General features: G+C 40.2%; 2 protein-coding genes across 2 annotated transcripts in view; one reads left to right on the forward strand and one right to left on the reverse strand.

The window, feature by feature from the left end:
• Positions 1-12,706: 12,706 nt before the first annotated feature.
• Positions 12,707-23,409, reverse strand: part of PARPBP (PARP1 binding protein) — a 103,300-nt gene continuing 92,597 nt past the window's right edge. The window contains exons 9-12 of the mRNA XM_075068860.1: positions 17,793-17,958; positions 16,724-17,020; positions 14,461-14,512; positions 12,707-13,127 (exon numbers count right to left, since the gene is read on the reverse strand). Coding sequence (XP_074924961.1) covers positions 13,052-13,127; positions 14,461-14,512; positions 16,724-17,020; positions 17,793-17,958 — 591 coding nt within the window. The 3' untranslated portion in view covers positions 12,707-13,051. The remainder of the gene's footprint in view (positions 13,128-14,460; positions 14,513-16,723; positions 17,021-17,792; positions 17,959-23,409) is intronic.
• On the forward strand, positions 15,146-16,691 carry PMCH (pro-melanin concentrating hormone). Its single transcript, XM_032792031.2, has 3 exons — positions 15,146-15,442; positions 15,968-16,172; positions 16,255-16,691. The coding sequence occupies exons 1-3, from the start codon at positions 15,194-15,196 to the stop codon at positions 16,302-16,304; spliced, it is 504 nt and encodes a 167-aa protein (XP_032647922.1). The 5' UTR covers positions 15,146-15,193; the 3' UTR covers positions 16,305-16,691.

Raw genomic sequence — 23,409 nt, forward strand, 5'->3', positions numbered from 1 at the left:
ACGATAGCTCATCTGAATTGAATAGACTCTTCCTGTTGGTATGCATACTTCCATCTTTTCATGTTCTCTGTATGTATAAATATCTCCTGTCTGTGTGTTCCATTCTGTGCATCTGAAGAAGTGAACTGTAGGTCATGAAAGCTCATGCTGAAATAAATGTGTTAGTCTCTAAGGTGCCACAAGTACTCTTGTTCTTTTTGTGGATACAGACTAACACAGCTGCTACTCTGAAACCTTTTGGCCAGCAGTCTCCACTCTCAAGCTTCCTTGTGCCTCCCACCCAGGGCATGAGTAGCATGGACAGGGCAACAACACAGATTCCAAGTGTCGTAGAACTCCATAGTGATAGGGAAAGGACACATCATTGAATATGTATGGACAACATCTCAAAGAAGAATTAGTTATTTACCTACAATAACCGTCGTTCTTCAAGTGCTTGTCCGTACATATTCCACTCTTGGTGTCTTGCAATTGGTGAACTCCAAGTTGCTGCCCTACGTATTTCCAAATATTGGAACATTTCTCAAAGAAGCTGTAGAAGCTCTTTGAGCCCTAGTGGAGTAGGCCATACTCTCAATAGTGAGTCTGTGTTAACTATTTCATAGCATAACCTCAGAGTCTTTTCTACTACGGATAAAAGTATTCTGGAGCTCCAAAGAGCAGCTTCCCTCTACTGCTGTTATACAGCCACAATCCATGCTGTGAGGTGCAGAGAAATTGGATCTGGATGGAGAATCTTTCCCTCACTTTGAGATACTATATCTGGCTGGAGATTGGAAGTTTAATGGAGAGATTCATCAGGTCCGAGAATTAGAATTTCCTGGGCCATATCGATACCAGCATGATTATCTTGGCTGAGTCCTCGCCTAGGTTTCTGATGACTCTTGAAATTAGCAAAATTGGAGGCTATGCATACATTAGACCTAAAGTCCAGTGAATCAGGAGCATATCTGATAAAGATCCTTGGTCCTGGCAGAATTTGGAGATAGAACTTGTGACATTTTTTGTTCTGTTTTCTCATGAAGAGGGTTGAGCCCATCTGGCAACCTTAATGGTTGCTCACAAATTGCCTGCTAAGGTGGTCTGCCAACATCCTGCAAGCCTGGTAAGTGAAGTGTACCAAAGGTGTACAGCATTTTAACAAAGAGGGGTGGATCTTGCCCCCTGCCCTGGCCTGTTTGTATAAAACATCATTATGATGTTATCTGTCACGATACACTTAAACTGTTCAAAATTGTCAGGAATATGTGAAATCCAATGAATAGCCCTTAGTTTTAGGACATTTATATATAAATGAGCTTCTTGAGGACACCATAGGCCTTGTGTTTGAAGATTGTCTAGATGGACCTCCTACTCTAAACTGAAGGTGTTGCAGTGTCCCAGGCCCCAGCTAGGCTATGCCTACTGCGAAGAGAGGCAGAGGCAAACCAACATAATGGAGATAATCTTAAACTTCTAAACTTTATAAAAGAAAAACCAAGACATTGGGCAGGAACAATAATATAAAAAATTAATAGAATAATACTATAATATAAATAAGTAGTAACATCAAACACTTGCTTAGAAAATTAGTGAACTGCAAATTACCATCACAATAAAAGATGTTTTTCAACTCTGTGTCACTCCAAGAAGGAATCAGCTCCTTCTCTCCCTGGCTGCAAAGTCAAGCTTCACCCGAATTGTCCTGCCTTCACTTCTCTTCAGCTTGCGATGCTCCTTTGCTTCAACATTGCAATGACCACATCACTTTCCAACAGGTCGAGCCACAAACAGCAACTTTTCACCCAGAGAGCCAGACCCATTCCCCAAGGCCCTGGCACACTGCCCTTCAGGGTCTAGTTTCCTCTCCCCAGCTTCCTAAGCAAATCCTTTTTTACCCCAGTGCAGTCTCCTTCTCAGCTGACTGCCTTAGGTGTATTCTGATTTAATGACTGGTGGGAAGGTCCTGATCAAGCATTTCATAAATGGCACTGTAACTTGGTGTAACTCGCTCCATCAGAGAAAGGAAAGCACTAATTGCTGCTAGATGTACCTGCAGCGAACTAAGGGCTAGGCCTGACATCTTTAAGGAGAGGTAATAGTCTAGGATAACTTGAATGCCCATTGTATCAAGGGGATGTTGGTGGCATTGTGCCCAGGGCAAAAAGCGATGCCATTCAGCCTAGAAGTAAGCTGTACTAGAATCTTTCCTACTTTGAGTAAGGATTTCCTGATCGGGGTAGATCAGGAGTGTTCTACTTCTGATGCCTATCCAAATACCAGGCCGTGACATGTAGTGAGCCCAGGTTGGGGAGCTTGAGTTTCCCACCATCTTGGGTTTGGAGATCTGGAAGTGGGCAGATCCTGATGGGTGGGCATGTGGACATCCTTAGGAGTTCCATGAACCAGAATTGTCTGGGCTAGTAGGATGGTGGTGGCTCTTCCGTATGACTTGTGATATGAGAGAGATGGGGGAAAAAGGCGTATCTGAGGCTGTCTGTCCAAGAAAGCAAGAGTATTGCCCTGGGAATTGCTGCATATGGTTCATCTGGAGCAATACATGGAAAGCTTCCTGTTTATCTGGGATGCAAAAGGTCCCATAGGGGAGTATCCCATCCCGTAAATATGTTGGTCAGAACTGTGCCGTGCACCTTTCATTTGTGGTCTGTAGAGAAATTTCTGCTTAGCCTGACCCTCATAGGTCATGTTTTCTAGACCTTTAATCATTTTTGTTGCTCTTCTCTGGACTTTCTCCAATTTGTCCATATCTGTCCTGAAATGTGGCACCCAGAACTGGACACAATGGTCCAGTTGAGGTCTAATCAGCATGGAGTAGAGCTGAAGAATTACTTCTCGTGTCTTGCTTACAATACTCCTGCGAATAAAGCCCAGAATGTTCACTTTTTTTGAAACAGTGTTACATTGTTGACTCATATTTAGCTTGTGATCAGCTATGAGCCCTAGATCCCTTTCCGCAGTACTCCTTCCTAGGCATGACCAGTACTGTGGCCAAAGATTGGGATGCTGTATCTGCAGCATCTACCATGGCCTAGAGAACTATCTTTGCCATCAAGTTCCTTTCATCCAGAAAGTATTGGAACTGAGATTGATCTTCCATGGTGAGTTTACCTTTAAATTCAACAAGCCTGGTGTAGGTATTAAAATTGCATTTAGCCTGCAGAGCTTGGTAATTGGTTATATAAAATTGGAGGCCTGCAGAGAAGACCTTCCTATGCAGAAGGTCCAAACTCTTTGACCCTTTATCCAGCAAAGTGGATTTCTGTGAGTGTTGTTGAGCTCTCTCCATAGCTGCCTGTACTACCAGCAAATTAGTGGCAGGGTGGGAAAACAAAACGTCAGCACTCCTGGCTGGCACAAAATAGCATTTTTTGGCTCTCTTTTGGGTAGGGGAATAAGATGCTGGCATGTTCCAGACCACTCTGACCAGTTCTAATATGGCCTCGTTGATCAGAAGGGCCACATTGGTCAGTCCCTGTTGCTGTAAAAGGTCGAGGAGTCAGTGTTGGGGGTCATGCGTCACCTCTAAACAGGATTTGTAAGTCATTAGTGATTCTTTGCTGTAACTCTTGAAATTGCTGGTGATCGTGTGGCGGAGAGGTTGACAATGAGATGACTTCATCATCCCGAGTGGGCAAGGAGGCCCCAATCAGAACTGGCGGTACCTGTTCTGATTCTTCCTCCTCATACACCAATGGAACTGGCTGCTGAGAGGGGGAAGTGGTATGATTCCCACAATAGGTCTGGGCACCTGCCATAAGGATCCAATTTGGCCTCCAATAAGGCCAAAAGAAAGTATCCATCAGTAATGGAGGTCCTCATGGGAATCAATACCATGCGTCCTTGAGAGGGGGTCATAACCACAGGAATAATAATGCTTCAGATGTCTGTCCGGGCTTTTGGACCTTCGCAGATACTGGTGCAGCTATCTCCTCCAATTCTGAGGACAGTTCCCTTAGCAGTGGTGGTACCATTGGTACTGAGGTGCTCCTGACCGATAGATAGGAATGGAGCCCCTCCTGCAACAATGGCAGTGTTTCCTCCTCTGGGGTAAGAATGTCTCTTAGTAAAGCAGGGTCCAAAAGAAATGGAGACTGCAGGTAGTGGGAAGATATCCTCCACTGTTAGAAAGGTCTCTGTGTGGCCCAGAGATGCCTGAAGGGCCCGCTTCTTCCATCGTGGCTAGATGGTCTCTATATTGACAAGGTGGTACCGATTAGGAATCGGACCTGCACTCATGGATAAGACTGGTGAGTGTTTATCTTTCCACCCTGGTACCACAGTCACTACTGGAACTGGCGGATCCTCTTCTTTTGCACCTTATCCTCCAGCCGAGGGGGTCTCTCTCTTTGGTGCTAGTTTAATGGGTTCTGCATGCGATGTCTCCCCCAACTGGAGTGGTTTGAGGAGGAAACGCATTTGTTTCGGACGGTCTGCTGTGGGGATCTGTCCTTACACCCATGGGAATATTTCTTACTGCATGCTGAGTCCTTGGGCTTTGGTATTGGTGGCTCTGCTTCATGGCTCATGCTTGGAAGGGCATGGCTGGTCAGCTGAGACTGATGTATGTGGGGTGTCTCCCAGACTTGGGACAGAGTGGAGCATAGCCTCTTCTATCAAGAGCTTCTTTAGGTGGAGCTCTTGTGGCTCTTTAGTTCTGGGCATGAAGGACTTGAAGATACTGCACTTTGAAGAAATGTGTATCTCACCCAGACAATAGAGGCATTGGTGATGCTCATTGCTGCTGGAAAAGGAACAGAGGGAAGAGATTAAATTCTTGAAGTCCAGGTCCCTGGGCATAGTTCGTGGGGCAGAGGAGGATTTTTCCCCCAAGTGTGAAGGTGTGTTATTCTCTTCTATACTAGACTATGTACAAACTAGAATTCATAAGCTAAAATATATAACTATTTACAATAAATTTTTCCAGAATGAGCGATAGCAAAGGACAGAATTCAGACTCAGGCCGTGTGGTGGTAAGAAGGAACTGAAGAGGCGTCAACCCGTACTGTACCTCAATCACACAAAAATCAGATATATTTTTAACAGCAATGTTCATCAGAGCCACCCAGTGTGTCTTGTGCCTCCTTGTGCTCCCACATGAAGGTATAAAAAAGGGAGCAGCTGTGACCTTCACAGCTTGCCTATATTGCATTTAGACATGTATGTTTGGCCCGTGCCAGCTGACTTGGGCTTGCAAGCCTGTTTAAATTGCATTGTAGACATTCAGGCTCAGGTTGCAGCCCAAGCTCTGGGACCCTGTGAGGTGAGAGGGGCCCAGAGCTTCAGCTGCAGCCTGAGCCTGAACATCTACACTGTAATTAAACAGCATCTTAGCCCAAGCCCTGTTAGCCCCAGTCAGCAGACACAGGCCAACCACAGGTTTTTAACTGCAGTGTAAACATACCCTTAGAGTCCTAAGCACATATGCACTATCATAATCAGATTCAACTTTAGTCTAATTTACTGTTAGCTGGAGAACTTTCCTCTGGAAGGTAGGCTCTGACCAATTAGTGGTTGATTATAACTCCTATGAACTTTATCATCTGTGATGATGTGAGGGATGATTTCTCATAGATCACATGGAGTCCTAGCTGAGAAAACAAGAAAGGATATATCCCCAAGGTTATTGCAGTCTCTTGTTGGGACCTGATTCTGATCAGTTAATCATCGAGGTATGGGTCTCTGTGACAGGGTGCTAATCAGAAACTCCTGAGCCAGCCGTCTGTCAGCCCAGCTCCAATTAAGGGAGGTAAATTGGAGCTGGCTAGAGAAACCTGCACCTGATTGGCGAAGGGGAAACAGCTGCCAGCCTAATTAGCCTGGGGCTATATACAGGGCCAGAGTAAGGAAGCAGGGGGGAAGCCAGGGAGTGGAAGGAGAAGGGTAAACTCTCCCCTCCTGGCTGCAGGACTGAGAAGCCCTTAAGGCTGAAACCCCGAAGAAGTATATCGTGAGAAAGTGGTGGGACTGCAAGCTGTAAATAAACTGCACTGGTGATTGCTGAGCCAGAAGGTTTCTGAGTGGTTTTTGGAATGGAGAAGAGGCAGGACCAAGGAGGGCCCTGCCACAGTCTCCTTAAATGTGCTGCCACCGCTAGGCATTTCTTGAAGACTCTTGGTGCCATGGAAAGTTCAAAGGGTAAAACCCTATAGTAGTAATGCTTGGATCCCACTGTGACTCTCAGGTACTTCTTGTGGGCCAGTCTTGTGGGCCATGACTAGCTATATGGAAGTATGCATCTTGCAAGTTGAAAGCAACAAAGTAGTCTTGAGCTTGAAGAGATGGGATGATGGAGGCAAGCGTTACCATCCTGAACCTGAGATGGCTCATGTATTTGTTGAGTCTGTTCATGTCAAGGAAAGAATGAAGATCCCCTTTCTTCTTCAGAATCAACAAGATGAAACAACAAGGCCACCTGACTGTACTAGGCTCTAATGAGAAGGGTCCCTGAAGAGAGGCAGGGAAATGATGTGGGAAGGGAGTAAAAAGGGGAGTTGGATGAGGTAGCCATGGGCAATGATCTCTAAACATCCATCTGTCCAATTTTATGATAGATCATGCCTGGTGGAACAGGGCAAGGCAGCTGCTGAAAGTAGCACTCACTTGACTGAATTGGATGTGGCTCATGACTATTCTGTCAAATTTACTGATGTGGTTTAGGAGCAAGGTGAGTTCTGGAAGACGAGGAGGGTTGGCTCCCTCTGTATAATGGTATTTTCTTGGCTTGATATTTAGGATGGCATCCATGACTTCGACTGGGATTAAGGACAGTACAGCCTGTTGTATGGGTCTGGGGAGTAAATCTCCAGGGAGAATGGGGCAGCTTTTGAGTCATTCAGTGACTGTAGAATGTTGTCTGTCTGCTCACTAAATAGCCCCCATGCCCTCAAAGGGCAAATCCTTCATCATGGTCTGTACTTCTCTTGAGATACTTGATGCTTGGAGACACAATGCTCTGCGTATTTTCACCTCATTGGCCACAGACCTTGCTATGGTCTGGGAGGAATCAGTAACCACCTGTAATGTAGTCTTGGTCCCAAGTGAACTTTCCTTAATTATCTCTCTTAGTTCCTCCCTGCTGTTGTGCAAGAGCTTCTCTGGGAAAGCTGCCACTCTGTTCCAGGTTAGGAAGTCACAGTTGGTCAATGAATTCTGAGTGTTAGCCACAGGCAACTGGAGAGGCAGAGGAGTACGAATTTTTCCCATGCAAGCTGAGCCATTTGGGGTCCTCCTTGACCTTGGGGTATTCTTGCTCAACTTGGATTTCTCTTGTACTGCTGACATGATTTAAGGAGCCTGGCTGGGGTAAGTACTCAAATCCTGCTGGAAGTACTTGGTACCCCTTCTCTACCTACTTTACAATAGGTGTCATTGTGGACAGAATATGCCATAAGGCCTTAGCAAGGTCCAGCAGTCCCTCATTTGTGGGAAACACGATCCTGGCTGGACCAGAAGCTTACAAAAAATCAAATAGCTTATGGGATTTCGCTGATATTGCTGCGATCTCTATCTTTAGAGTGTCAGGAGCCTTCACATGGTCCTCCTGAAATGATTGAACATCATCAGGCACTGGCCCCAATGCCAAGGAAGCCAATTCATCACAAAAGGCCCTTTGGTGGCAATATGGGGCACTGGTGCTGCTCTGCTGCTGGAACTAATTCCTCCTGATACCTTGGAGTGATCCTGTCTTTTTCCTCAAATGTGTTGTGAAACCAGCCTCTTGATGCATGAGATGGTGGACTCCAGTAACACAGTTAGGACCATGGTTGCATACCATACAAGTATGGTTGATTCACTGGGTGTTGGTTAATCAAGCATCAGCCCCAATGAGCCAGTGGTGGTGCAGCTCTGTACGGGAAGCAAGCAGACCTTTCCATGGCACCAACCACTGACCTTCCAGGAGTCTACTTCAGTCTACTTCAATATGGGGAAAATGTTGCTCCAGTGATGGTATGGAATGTGGATCTCCAAAGGCAGTGATGCAGCATATAGGGGTCTTGGTACTGGCATCTGTCCTGGTACTATTATGAGTCTTGGGGTACCCAGGACTGTGTGTCAGCTTCTTACCTCCTTCCTCGAACTTCTTGCCTGTGATAGCTAGGTGTTAGCTCCCTAACACCAGCAGCCTAACAGCCTCTCAACCACTCTTCTCAGGACTATGCCAGCCCTTTCTTTTCCTTATTGATTGACAAGTCCCCTGGAAGCATTCCCCTGTGCCAGGTATCTAGCCCCTGACACTGGCTACTCACAGAAATCTCAGATCCTCTGATCTCAAAGGAATAGTATATTTATATTAAAACACTGCTACTGTATAACACACAGCACTTATGAGCACTTATAATAAAACAAAAGATTTATTTAAGAAAAATAGAAGTTCCACTGGAAACAAAAGAATGACAGAAATAAACGTTGTAACACAAAACAAAATCATAAAACACAAAGTAGGGCCTACACTTAATAGTTACTTTTTCCTATCCAGTGAAGTAGGTTTTCCCTTCAGAGTTCAGTTGGTTGCAGAGCTGGCTGGCTTCACAGGAACCAGGTTCCAATCCTTCATGAAAAACACTTGTTCAACAACATGTCTTCTCAGTAAATGGATGCAAAGTGTCTTTTTCAACCCTGATATACTGAATCAGTCTTTTGTCTTTATTCACAGACAGGGTCATTTCCACCCTGTTATAATGTTCCTATTAACTTCAAGGGGTTTTGATTGTTTGCAGTTGTCTTTAATAGTTTCCCATTTGCTGTTCTGGGATGAGGCAAGGGTAGACAATTTAACCTTGCATTTCATCAGCAGTTCTAGGGAAGGGCGACAACTCTTTCCCACTTGAATGGAGCATCACTGAGACACACGATTTTCTGGTGACTAACTTGTTCCAAGACCATAAAGCACAGTTTTCAATATAGTTACATTATTCCTAAAATATTTCCCATACACACATCTCACAATGATTATGAATATCGTTAAGTTACAAGCTTTCAGTAGAGACCTCACCTACTACATTTCCTGGATAAATACCAGGAAAGTAGTGTATTAGATGGAGTGAGTTTGTCAGGTTTGAGATAGGAATTGCTTGTAAAGAACCTTTGCCCACTGGTACTAATAATGGGCCTCCATCACAGATACTGGCAGGTGTTTTAGCACCAATGGTGGTGGTTCCAGTTCTCCCCGGCTCATTCTCTGTTGATGCTGAGAGGTGCATGACCAGATTCATGATTTGTGTCACTGTAGGCTGCTCCTTATCCCTAGCCCTCAACACTGTATGAGGCCTGATTGATTTCTCTCCAGAGGTTTTTGGATGGTCTGTCATTATAGGAGGACACCAAGCTCTACGTGGTGCCTCTGCATTCAGACCAGCCTCTTTTGATGCCAAACTTCAACACCAGAGGTGATTAGTTCCTGTTTTGATGCTGTTGATATTGGAGTCATCTTTTGTGCCGAAGTGATGGTAACTGGTTCCTTTTTGGTGCAGTCTTCTTTGTGACAGTTTTTGGTGTAGCTTGTCTGTCAGATGAAGTACTGGATGATATTGACTTGTCCACTAGCAGGATCTTGGGCATCATCTCCTCAGGTTCTGAGGAGACATTTGTGGATTGTTCCAGAAGATGGATGAAAAGGCTGGTAAGTATGATTTAATGCAAAGGCATGGGGAAGTGTAAATAAAAAAATCCTCTCTAAGATCTCTATAATAGTTGAGAAATAAGACCCACAAATTTCTACTTTTAAATGTCAAGAAACTAGAGATAGGAAAATTATTGAAAGTTACAATCTGGTTCTGATTCAGCTATTCACCCATAAATAAAAATGAGCCAAGAAAAAGTCAAGATAGTTAAATACTTTTCTCATTATTCCCTGTCAGCCACTGTGATGTTATATATATTTATATATTCAACTTATGTATTTTCTTTTGTATTTGGCTAGTCAGCTCAAATGGCTCAGCTCATGTTTTGGCTCATAGAGCCAAACCAGACCCTTTGGCTTGACTATCTGCAAAATTTGTGGATTGTACAATTTTATAGCAAGATGGTTTGAATTTCTGAGACCTAAAACAAATAAGGATAACACCCATCAAAACTGCTTCATGATGGTCGTGGTGTGTGTTGGGGAAGGTGCAAGATAATGGTATACTTGTTCTGTGCTTGCTTCAGAATCGAGCTCAGAAAACTTTCCTGTAGTTGAAGCCTCCTCCATTTTTACCCAACTATGGAGTTTCTCCTGTAGTAATCATGCCTAGGAAGAGCAAGTTAAGAAAAATTCAATAAATGACATAACCCAATAATTGTCTCTCTCTTACTGTACAATTTCTTCATTCAGAAAGAAATGTGTACACCAAGTTTTATACCCTCTGGTTGAGATCTTCAAATTCCTCTTAAGAATAATGAGTGGCAGAAAACACTTGAATACCCTTTTGAAGCTTCTGTTGGCAACACCTGCAGGCAAATGCAGTACACTGCATACTATTCAGTTTTTACTATTTTCCTTCAGTGCTGAACAAAAGACATCCAGATCTACACTTAACAGTACTAGTCTTTTGCTTTTACTCTGTCCAATATTACAAAGCTGACCAGCATAAATTTAAGCAAATACTACTTCACACAGCTTATACTCAAAACTGTGGAATTTATTGCTGCAATACATAGTTGCGTCAAAATATTTAGGTGGATTTTCTAAGGAACTGATAATTTCATGATCACTAACAACATCTTTAGTTATAAACGTCAAGGAAAGAACATGCCGTTATATTACTTCAAGACACCTGATTATCTCAAAACCACCTATAACAGTCACACACACATTCAACTGCTCCACCTATTTACAGCATTGTAGGAGTCAAAATATCTCCCTTGCTTCCTCTGCACAGTAACAGCATTACAGAAATTGAACAGATACATTATGAAGTGTTTTTAGGCAAACTTTTGAACCTCAAGACATTTGGTTCTCAGTCTGAAAGTTGAGTAGGTTCTGATTTTATGAGGATGTTGTCTGTATATAACTGAAATATAGCCATCCGAATAAAAGGTACAAAATACTAGGTAAAAATCTTCTTGCAGCTATGTACCTGTTCAACAATTTAAAAGTGCTGTTTTATTTTAAATTTCTGCAATTGATTTTCTACCTAGGATAGCTTCTGCTGCTAAAATACTATTTACATATGCACATACAGTACTATATATATTATAGAAAAATATGTTTGCACATTTAAACACACTAAGAGAGATATGGTTATCGTTTAATATGATTGCTTAAAGAAGTCAAGCTAATTGAGAAATGTCTTGGGGAAAAGAGTAGGTACTTGTAAGGTCAAATTCACCCACATGCAGGGGTACAGAACAAGTCCTGTGGAAAAAATAGGCCTTATCCTGGGCTCTTTGCACAGAGATGAACTTCATCCAGAACATAGTGCCACAGCAGAATTTAGATGGCACTAACAAGAGGCAGCAACTGCCATTTAAAAAAAAAAAAAAGTTGAGAAGTGTTGGTAAAACTGAAATAAAATATAACTTAAGAGGAAAATATTAAGTGAAAAGAAAATTTTCCATAGCATACTAGAGTTTAGTAAAATCATGATTCTATAAAACAGACCATTAACTCTAAATATGGAGCAAACCCCAATGTTGGTGGCTAAGGAAGGATAACTGAAAAATAGTATACTAGTGTAGAAATGATCACTGAACAGGGATTTTGGCACTACAGTCTAAAATTCAGTAATTTTTCAATATTTAAATATTCATTCAATAGTATGTCACACTATACTATATATTGCTTTTCATTTCACTTAAGTCTTAAAAAAAACCCTGTACAAAACAGAAAAAATTTACCTGGTTTTATTTATTGTTCAGAAACAGACAGTGCTTATTAGACTCAAAAGCTCAGAAATGAACATTAAGAGTCAATAAACTAACTTACTGAAACAAAAGGTCTATCAAATATTTATTTTTACAGGCATGCAAACAGAATAAAAGATAAGTTCCAGCTATATTAAGCGTCATCGACCAAATTTATTTACTTTTGCATTTCACATTAGATTTTAGATTAAGTCTGATTTCACAGTAACACGATTCCATGTAAAAGCAGGAGGAGTTACTCAAAATAATTGTAAATTACTGATGTAAGCGGTACTGAGAAGAACTATGTTAATATTAAACATGAAAAGAAAAGGTCATTTGATAACAGACAAGATTTTAGGCAGCAATTTATAATATGAACTTAGTTGTCGTAATTTAAAAGATTTTAGTTTTCTGCCAAAAGTGGAGTATTTGAAGCCTAAAAGGAAAAATATGCATTTTATTTAGATTGTGAACACCTAGATGCATTGGACACAGATGCACCTATTGAATTTGTGAGGCTGTAGACTGACAGAAGCTACCTTGTGCTCAGTCTCTGCAGCCATGGAAGCTACTCCAAATCTGAAAAAGCCAAGTATACTCTCTACGATCTGTACTGACCACAATTTATGGACTTTACCTGATACTACAGCCATAAATAGCAACTGTGCTTTTTGTAATGTGAGTTGGAGACCGTACTGAGCATGTTTCATTTTCTTCAACTATCAGACAGACACCGCTAAATTTTAAAAGGGGCCAAGGGCTGTATTTTCGATCTTCTCTCAACTGACAGCTTTGTTTTAGCAAGGAGGAGGTCTTAGGTCTTTTAGCCTACCCGAAAAAATTGGCATTCATTTGGTGACAGCATACCCCATGACTTTTAGATAATAGGACTTTCTCCCCAAACAATAGCAACTGCAGAGTCCTCAGTAACAACAATGTGGGAAGAAAAGTGCCCTTCCCAACTCACAGATAAGTGTTTTTTTTATTTTCTTAAAAAGGCTCAACCTAAACCAAAGCTTATCTTCCTTCCTCCCTCAGCCATCCAAGGATGGATTATAGCTCTAGGATTTCATGCTGGCCACAAGAGAGCAAAGAGAGCCTGCTATTTTGATCAAACTGGTTCAAACTGATCCAAAACATGAATTTTGTTGTTTGATTGAGAATTGAAAGCATTTGGTAAACTTCTATTTTGAAGTAAGTTTTCATGAACCTCTAATGATATTTATTATAATTGTCTGAAACAGAAGTAGGCACTGGTCCAGGTCTCTCCTTGGTGCCAGTCAGTGGTGGAGAGAAGATATCTGCTGACAGAGAAGAAGGGTTAGTGCAAGAAATCACAATAGCGGTTTGATGCAAAAGTGAATTTTAGCTAAATAAAAAGTAGAATTACAAGAGGAAGTAAATATTAAAGAAATTGGGAAAGGGGAAGTGCTCATTTTTTTCTTTACTCAGTTTCATGGACAGTTTCCTGATGGTCTGGTAAGTTTAGGGTGACCAGATATCCCGATAAAATCGGGACCGTCCTGATATTTAGGTGTTTGTCCCGAGTCCCGACCAATCTTTGGTTGGGACACAATTTGTCCCGATATTTTGTTCCGCTGGCAGCACTTGGCTTTTTTTTCCCCCTCCTCTGCCAGCAGACTGCCTCCCCCGCACCCGTGTCCCAATATTTTCTCCCTCTCATCTGGTCACCCTAGGTAAGTTGCTCTGACTAGCTGAGTGCCATGTGCATGCAGATACCTCTTAAAGACTGGAGTATGGGTGTGTGTCAGAGCCTGCGGAAGACTGGCACAATGACCTGGACATAGGCAGGCCAGCCTGCCATTCAGTGCAGTGTTCAGGAACCATAGGCTAATGGGCAGTCCAAAGACAGGAACCATGGGACCAAGGGCAAAAGTCAGAACTGGGGTCAAACAGGAAAAAGAGCCAAAGCTGAAGGTCAGTAGCATAAGGTCGGAGCTGGAGCAGTCAAAAAACAGGCTGACAGGGTTCCGTGACCAGAATGAGGCTGAGGGCGGATGCCAGGTACAGGGCAAGGTTGAAGTCAGGAACTGGAGACGAGACTGAAAGTCAGGTATTGAACAAGAGGGTCTGTAGCAGCAGTAACCCAGAATCCATCTTGTTGCACAGACAACTTCCTGTTTCTCTTTCTAGCTTAAATAGTGTAACCAGGCCAATAAGGGACTCTGTTTGGTGGAGTGCGAGGCCTTAGAGCTCCCAATTCTCCTGTCATTACTATAGCCATCCAGTGGTGTTGGGGATGCAGCAGTGGCCTATGGGCCCAGGTTCAGGACCCACAGATCCTCACAGGGTAGATAAATGGAAGTCAGAACTAGTGCAGAGGTACACGGTTACTATGCAGATGGCCCTGGCATCAAATAGATCCCTTAGCGATCTGCTAGGTCTGGGCAGACCTCATACACTTTCCCCATGGGGGGACAAATGCTGCCCCTCAAACAGCAAAATGTGGAGGAATCGCCACAGAAATTTCCTTCCATACACCTTTATCATGTTTCTAAACACAGGAGGGGATAAAGGGACATTAAATCTGGAAGACTCTTTGAGGCAAAAATTGAAGTTTCTATTCAGAGTGGGAGAGGGAGGAACATCTGAAATTATGATCTGGGTACTGACCTATTGGCGTTTGCGGCACTGATCCTTTCAGATGGGAAACTGCCTCCAAACCCTGACAAGTACATGCATCAGCAATGAGTGAGGATTGCCAGCTATATCTTCAGATAAAAAGGTATACAATTTGCTGGACACAAGTTAAAGGATTCAGCTTTGCCTGCATTAAGGCAATGGTAGTATTTTAAACCATTGCTACCTTCAAAGTTTTTTTTCCAACTTGTTTCTTAAAAAGAAGATTTGAAAATCAATTCCACTTTAAAATAGAGAAGACCAGGATTTAAAACAAAATAAATTACTTTGCTGACCCTCCTTCTTACATGTGTAATAGTTCTTTTCTAAAACTTCCCTAAGTGAAAAGTAAAGCCTAATTTAAAAAGAGCATGTGTAGAGATTATGGTATCCTGTGAATTTTGCTAAAACTGATCCATTAAAAGGAACTACTAATCTGCACTGTTCTAAAAGTCTACAAAGGAGCTAATAATCCATGGTAAAAAATACCCATACTTAAGTAGTTCTAACCAATATATGGCATTACAAGCACTATTCAAAAGGTTAGCCTCTTTACAATGAGTCATTTATACAGGGTGAACTCATAAGCAATTGAAGTGGCTTCTATTCAATCTGTAAAATATATAAAGGTAGACATGATTGGAGAACACATTAATTTACAAGGGACACCTTTCTTAAATATATCTGAAAGCTGCTTAACTTCTATGCAAACATTAAACAACTAAGAATGCATATTTCATCCTACGTGTTAATACTAATTTTTTCTCTCTTTTCTCAAGGTTTTTTACTTTCAATTTCGAAGTCCATGCGAAAGGTAGATGATGATGATATGATACTAAATGCGCTCAATATAGGAGAAGCTCTTTGGAATGGAGGTAAAACAGAGAAGACAGAGACTACACCTACTCTTGCGCACTACAAGATGGAGGACAGCAGCTTTCTGGATGAAGAGGAAGACAGAAACCCAAAATTCTTAGTGAGTTTCCATTTTTTATTGAACACGAAAACATGAATAAAAGCTCAATTTATAGTCCTTTTAAAAGGGTTAAAAGCTTACAGTTTAAAAGAATGTTGTGGTGGATGGTTTCAGTTACAAGATCATGCAATTACTGAATGCTAAGTTTTCAAATATAGGTATCTAATTTTAGTCATCTAAATCTGAGTTTGGGAAACTAAACAAATGACCTGATTTTTACCAAAATTCCAGGTGGTCAGAACCTGTAAGAAAATATCAGTCTGCTGTTTTTACCACCGTTTGAAAATTTTGCCCATTCTGTACTAAAAATATATCTTAGAATGTCAAGTGGATTAGCCATACATACCAAGATGGTTTCAATCCCACTGAAAAACTAAACTGAAATTAAGATGATCATCCACGTTATTCTAACATGCACTTTGATTTTAAGGTTTCTTAGCCAAAGTCCCAATGTGTGGCATTGTATGTCTTTTAAATGACTATCTGTTATAATGCCTTTGTTTAAATCTTTTTTTCTTACTTCAGAATATAGGTTCCAAACACAATTTCATAAGCCATGGTTCGCCACTGAACCTAGGTATAAAACAGCTACCTTATCTTGCATTGAAAGGATCTATGGCTTTTCCAGCTGACACTGAAATTCAGACTATTGAATCAATACAGGAAAGGAGAGAGACTGGAGATGAAGAAAACTCAGCTAAATTTCCTATAGGAAGGAGAGATTTTGACAGTAAGTAGGTCTGTATTTTTCCACAGAAAAAATATTTCAACTTAGAATATAAAAAGAGTAAAAAATGATTTTTTTTCTTCAGTGCTCAGGTGTATGTTGGGAAGAGTCTATCGACCTTGTTGGCAAGTTTGAAAACTGTTGGCCTCCTCTCTAAAGAAGCATTGGTTGCCAGTTTAATAAAACTTGGAGTTACTGTGCTTTTGGTATTGCTATATATGTACATCTAAATACTACTATCTGTATTTCAAAATAGAGGGAAACATGATTGACATTTTCACTAGATAACCTAGTTGTAATAGTTATGATGTATTGTTATTGAAACTGACAATTCTGCAAATCAAAGACTTGTCACTATATTTGTCTAATGAATAATATATGTAACCTACTTTAACATCATATATTTGGACACTATGAAGCCAAAATGTGTTAATACACCTGTTATCTTGTTCTTTCAAAATGTACAATGTTTATTATGGAATAGTAAATTTACTATATACATCAAAATAAAAATAAGATTCATAGTCTAAAAAAGTCAGTTAACTTTTTCTGACCAGCAATCAATTTATTTTTGGCTGTAGCCTTGTTGCTTTTTGGTGCTCCATCTAGTCTGCTGTCCAATTTCTCCTGTAGTATGTTTGATATCTTGGGTCTCTTAACATTTGTGTACTGAGATGGTTCATTTTCATTATTGCAGATGACTTTCTCACTATTCAGAGCCATGTGTTTCCTCTTTGAGCTCTTGTTTCTTGGCTGACAACTTTTTACTTTTTCACTTTTACTTCTGTTCTGAAGAACATTTTCAGAACTGGTTCCAAGTGCTGGTCTTTCAGGAGGTGACTTTACACCTTCTATTGTGTAAGAGAATAAAATATTTTAGGAAGGAAAAAAAAGTTATTACTCCTAAAGTAGTTAGCCAGGATAGTCCTAGGATTTAAAGGGCATAAAGGTCATGTATTTTAGAAAGAGAGTGCTTTCTTAAATAAAATGAATAATAATAATTTGACTGGCCATCAGCTAGCCAACAACTATAAACACACCTAAACATAGACACTTCATCATTAAATTTTAAAATGCATGCATAAATGTAACCATCAACAACTTCAGGAAATAAGTTTATATACAAAGGTCAAAATGTTGCAAAGGATGAATATACTTATGTCCTAATAGTAATTTATATAATACACATCTTGTAATGTGTTCTTGTTTAAAAAGTAAAATTAACAATTAGTCATAATTTTCCCATTCAATATATAAATTTCCCTCAAGCACTATGTCATCTCCGTAAAATAGGTAAAAAGAAAACCTGACATACTGTTGGTTAAAATTTATTTGGGGATTATGATGGCAGTAAATAATAAATTATTTACAATCTATACTGCTAATTTCAAAGCACTTATCTCACATAGCAAAGACTAAAAAATATTTTAGATCGGTTTTTACTGATTGTAACTTGTGCAAAGCTATTAAACCCTCAGTTTTGTTTTTCCTTGAAAAAAATCCTTTACATTTGACTTTTAATAAAGATTGCTGTAGTAGTCTATTTGATACAAATCAACAGGTATAAGACCTGAAAAATCAGAAATAAAAATTTCTCATTCACTCAAACATAATTCAGTTTACCTGAAAAAGTCTCAGCTTCTAAACAGAGAGAAAGCATTTGTTTTGGTGCTGGATGTACGCAAGTTGGGATTTGGCTCCTACTGAAGAAGTGCTGACCCTTCTTCTCAGTCATCAGGTCATCCTTGTAGGTACAAGCGAACTGGGACCTGATTAAGGGTTGCTTCATCTATAAAGGGTGAATGACACTACTTTTAATTTTTAATGTTTGTTTAGAAAATTATTTTAAACTTCATTATTATCGGTAAAATAAAAAGTCTTGGGTATCATTGTTTCCCCCTCTCTCCCTTACTCCCAGTTTAACTTAAAAGGTAAAATTAATCAAGAATTACCTAAACTACGAGGAAAGTTAACACAACACAACCAAGGTGAAATAAATTGTTTATGATATTTTGTAATTATATATAAACTAGTTCTAGAAACATTTTATTTAACAGTGACTTGAGGCATTCTAAAATGAATATGTTTGATTTTTTTGACTGGTCTCTTTTAGAGAGCCGCATATTTAAGCCTTTTAAAAGCCCATCAGCCTAAGCCTCTCTGTAAGAGATTTTTCGTTTGCCTTCACATTTGGTAGCATCGGTTTACCATTTTGAGCTGCTGTCATAGCGAGTATTTGCCTAGAGCCAAATCATCCCTTACACAAGCTATGAACAAGATGAGCCCACTATTTCCTTTGAAGAGTCAACCAGCAACTTTCACTGGGATAAGGCTCCTCATCAAAAAAAACTATGTAAAAGAATGGAAAAAATGAAACCTCAAAAAAAGCACCTCCCCCCAAAGAGAGAGATAAATACCTATAGCCCAATATAAAATTTGAGTCAAATATACTAAAAATTGGTCTAACTGTAGAACACTCAATATTATTCTATGTCCTTCTTGTTAATGAAAATTTGAAATTTTCAACTCCCTCACAAAACCAAATAATTTCCATACAGAGTGTAAAAGACAGGCCATACGATTTCCACAGATATACTGTCCAAGTCCCAAATGCGTTAAAAGCATCTGCATAGCCTGAGTTGTCGGAATTCTACAGTAACAAAGAACACTATCATATCTACCTCTGCTGTATTTTTAGAGACAATTTATTTCCACCCCAAGCTTCCAAAGCTAGAAACCCAGCTGATTAGTACAGATCAATCAGAAAGTATTGTTCAACAATAAAAAGAGAATAAAAGTGACATTATGGGCTGTATTTTCGTATTCACTGGAGTCAAGGACTCCAGATCAAATTTGCTCAGTTTATATACAAAAATATGGTTTCCCCAGCTACCAGCACTACTAAATCAAGCTTTGTTCTTTCTGGACAATTTATCACCAATAATATAGATTCTGCAGACCAAATTCTGTCCTTAGTTCTAGCTATAGAATTCAGCAGACTTCAAAGTGGCTGACAGGTATCAATAAAGGAGACAATTACTTTATAATTAGAATAGCCAACTAACAACTCTACTGAGAACATACAGGTAGGGCTGTCATGTGATTAATTGCACTTAAACAATAATAGAATACCATTTATGGAAACATTTTGGATGTTTTCTACATTTTTTAATATATTGATTTCAATTACAACACAACACAAAAAGTACAGTGCTCACTTTATATTTATTTTTATTACAAATATTTGTGCTATAAAAAAACAAAAGGAAATGGTATTTTTCAATTTTACCTCATACAAGTACTGTAATACAATCTCTATATTATGAAAGTTGAACTTACAAATATAGAATTATGTACAAAAAAACTGTACTCAAAAATAAAACAATGTAAAGCTTTAGAGCCTACAAGTCAACTCAGTCCTACTTCTTGTTCAGTCAGTCACTCTGACTAACAAGTTTGTTTATATTTGCAGGAGATAATGCTGCCTGTTTCTTGTTTACGTTACCTGAAACTGAGAACAGGTGTTCCCATGGCACTGTACCTGGTGTCGCAAGATATGTTTGTGCCAGAAGCAGAGAAGATTCATATGTCCCTTCATGCTTCAACCACCAATCCAAAGGACATATGTCCATGCTAATGAGGGTTCTGCTCGATAATGATCCAAAGCAGTGCAGACAGACACATGTTCACTTTCATCATCTGAGTCAGATGCCACCAGCAGAAGGTTGATTTTCTTTTTTGGTGGTTCAGGTTCTGTAGTTTCCACATTGGAGTGTTGCCCTTTTAAGACTTCTAAAAGCATGCTCCACACCTCATCCCTCTCAGATTTTGGAATGCACTTCAGATTTTTAAACCTTGGGTCGAGTGCTCTGGCTATCTTTAGAAATTTCACATTGGTACCTTTTTGTCAAATCTGCAGTGAAAATGTTCTTAAAACAAACAACATGTGGTGTGTCATCATCCAAGACTGCTATAACATGAAATATATGGAAGAAAGTGGGTAAAACAGAGCAGGGGACATAATTCTCCCCCAAGGAATTCAGTCACAAATTTAATTAATGCAATTTTTTAATGAGTATCATCAGCATGGAAGCATGTCCTTTGGAATGGTGTCCAAAGTATGAAGGGGCATACGAATGTTTTGCATGTCTGGCACATAAATAATTGCAATGCCAGCTACAAAAGTGCCACATTCAGGTGACATTGTAAATAAGAAGCAGGCAGCAGTATCTCCCGTAACTGTAAACAAACTTGTTTGTCTTAGCGATTGGCTGAACAAGAAGTAGGACTGAGTGGACCTGTACGCTCTAAAGTTTTGCATTGTTCTGTTTTTGAGTGCAGTTACGTAACAAACAAACAAAAAAAAAATCTACATTTGTAAGTTATACTTTCATGATAAAGAGACTGCACTAATGTATTGTATGAGGTGAATTGAAAAATACTATTTCCTTTGTTTATCATTTTTACAGTGCAAATATTTGTAATAAAAAATAATAATATAAAGTGAGCACTGTACACTTTGTATTCTCTGTTGTAACTGAAATCAATTGAAATTGGTTCCCGGCCAATGAGAGCTGCAGAGCCAACGCTGGGGGCGGGGGCAACGCATGGAGCCCCCTGCCGTGCCTCTGCCTAGGAGCAGCAGGGACAAGGTGCCACTTGCAGGAAGCCTCCTGAGGTGAGCACCCCCTGGATCTGGCACTCCGAGCCCCCTCCCACGCTCCAAACCCCTGCCTCAAGCCTCCTCTCACAGACTCCCTCCCAGAGCCCACATCCCACACTCCCTCACCTATCCCAACCCTGAACCCCCTCCTGTACCCAAACTCCTTCCCTCTTAGTTAACCGGAATTTTTCACTTACAGGCACCCCTCCCCATTCCCCCAAAATGCTGGATAAAGAAGCTTTTATTGTATAATTCTCACAGCAAAATGACTGACCAAGTATTCTACAGTTGGTGAATAACATAGAAAAAGCATCCTGACTGGTTAATAACTTACATTGGTTAATAATTAAATCACAGTGTTTTAATATCATGTGCTGCAAAGAGACACAGGAGACACATTAAACCACTTGCGGCTTTCAAGCCTCAGTCTGAATATCACTGGTTTAAGGTTTCCAGCCTGGAGGACTCTTTCCCTCTTCTAAGCTAGCAGATGTTGTGCCCCATTTGGACAGGGACAAAACCTCAAAGGCGTTGACATTTATATTGTCAGACATTAGTTATTAGGTTAACACTACTGACTTTGATTCCTGCAGATGTGCAAAACCACCTAAGACAGAAATAACCCTCACTTATCCTTAGGAAGCAACACATTAACCATCAATCATCCAGAGGGTCACACAATAGTCAAAAATATTACAGATCTTTCCCATGTTCTTCATGGTAACATGGATGAGTTACAATTTGCGCAGAGCTGACTAAGATATTTCATCTACATGACAGAACCAGTACATAGAACATCAAAGTAGTCAAAGAAACAACAAGGATTTCTTTTTTACTTTCACAGGCCTCAGTGAGGCAAGTCAGCTCTGAAAGTTTATAAGAACATAACGATTCACATGTCATGGGTAATGTCCACTGCGATCGTTTCAAGCTTGCACACTTTAGGACTTCAACACTAGGGGCCTGACAAAAAGCCATTTGTCTATTTACTTCATTGGGTCTTGGCTCTTAGTCTCAAGGTCTAGTTCTCCTCTGCATTACACCCTGTGTAAGTCATTTCCAACTGTGCACTTCAAAACCCTAAATAAAATAATTGTCCACCTGAGTATATTTGATACAGTGATGACTGCCTGAGTCTGTAGATAGCATGAAACAATAGTTCTTAGAGATTTGAACTGCCCTTTTCATTTCAATATGATATTAAGTCCCAAGATCCACTGAAGAAGATATACCCCAACAGCTGTACTATGGGGTAGAACTGCTGCCCCCAGAGACAAGAGGGTCCTGCTGTGCTCCTATGTGGAGAAAAGGGAGATCATGAAGTTTCCCCTCCCTTGCTAGAAGACGAGAGGGATCCCCTGCCACAGCCACTCCCAAAAGCGGTCAGGACAATGGGCTTGGATGCCTCATTTTGTGGTATGCTGGAGGCATATGTGGGGCTCAAAGGGCCAGATTAGTTAGCATATGCTCTCACTTGGTCTTCTTGTACCTTTTAAAAAAAGCATTTTATTTAGTTTGTTTACGATATGCCACTGAGAAGCCCATTTTTTCCCTTGTATTAATTGTTACTAATGTATGCCCTTCTATTTATTTCTAAAAAGTTACATCTGATAATCTACTCCAGATCTCCCTCCAGCCTCTCCATATAGACAGAACTGCCAACACTTAGTCAGTAAAAATGCTCAGAGTGGGTTTTTATACACTGAGATAGCATAATAGAATTTAAAAGACTACATCAGTAACAACAAACACATGTTTTTATTTTCTGGCCAACCAATCAAGATATCCTTTGGAGAAGGAAAAAAAAGAGTGGAGAGAGAGAGATAGAGAGAGATAAAAAGGAGGAAATCTTTTCCTCACCCTTTGTGGAAAAAATAGGAAGGGGTGGTTGAAAGAGGTTTAAAAGGAAAGAGAAAGAAGGAATGGCAAAATGTCATTTGCCTTGACCAAACCAAAGTATCGTTTTATTCAACCATGAAAAATCTCTTGACTATCTCTCAGGTAAGAGCAAGTTTTTCTTGCCCCAAATCCATCAAAATTTTTAGCAAGACATTATACCAGCCTTTGACTATCCCAGGTTTACTCATTGTTTTGAGAGCATTCAGTGTTAAATCCCCACATCACTGGGATTTGAGGGTGCCTTGAGACTCACAGGATTTGGCCCTAAAAGAGCTGTTTAGGTGGTTCTTGGAATCACAAATACTGTTCTCCCATGTGAGTAGGGTTTATTAGATTCTAATAGAAATTAATGGATAGCAAAAAAAAGGCTAGAATTATTCTTATTGCAGAATTTCTATTGTGCCAAAAAACAAGAAAAAATGCTTAGTGCACTCCTCAGAGGTTGAAAACACTAAGCAAAGATGTTCCTCATAATTCTCCATTAAAAACAAACAAATTTTGTTTGGTGCAGTAGATGAGACTAGTATCTCAGGCCTGGTCTACACCACGCGTTTAAACCGATTTTAGCAGCTTTAAACCGATTTAATGCTGTACCCGTCCACACAATGAGACCCTTTATATCGATATAAAGGGCTCTTTAAATCGGTTTCTGTACTCCTCCCCAACGAGAGCAGTAGC

Source organism: Chelonoidis abingdonii, chromosome 1, assembly GCF_003597395.2.
Source record: "Chelonoidis abingdonii isolate Lonesome George chromosome 1, CheloAbing_2.0, whole genome shotgun sequence".
Taxonomy (NCBI): Eukaryota; Metazoa; Chordata; order Testudines; family Testudinidae; genus Chelonoidis; species Chelonoidis abingdonii.

Bases quoted from the DNA above. Each gene is read 5' to 3' on its own strand.
- PMCH (XM_032792031.2), top strand. From the start codon at position 15,194: ATGCATATTTCATCCTACGTGTTAATACTAATTTTTTCTCTCTTTTCT. The intron at 15,443-15,967 runs GTGAGTTTCCAT...TTCTTACTTCAG, and splicing joins ACAGAAACCCAAAATTCTTA to AATATAGGTTCCAAACACAA. The intron at 16,173-16,254 runs GTAAGTAGGTCT...TTTTTTCTTCAG, and splicing joins AGGAAGGAGAGATTTTGACA to TGCTCAGGTGTATGTTGGGA.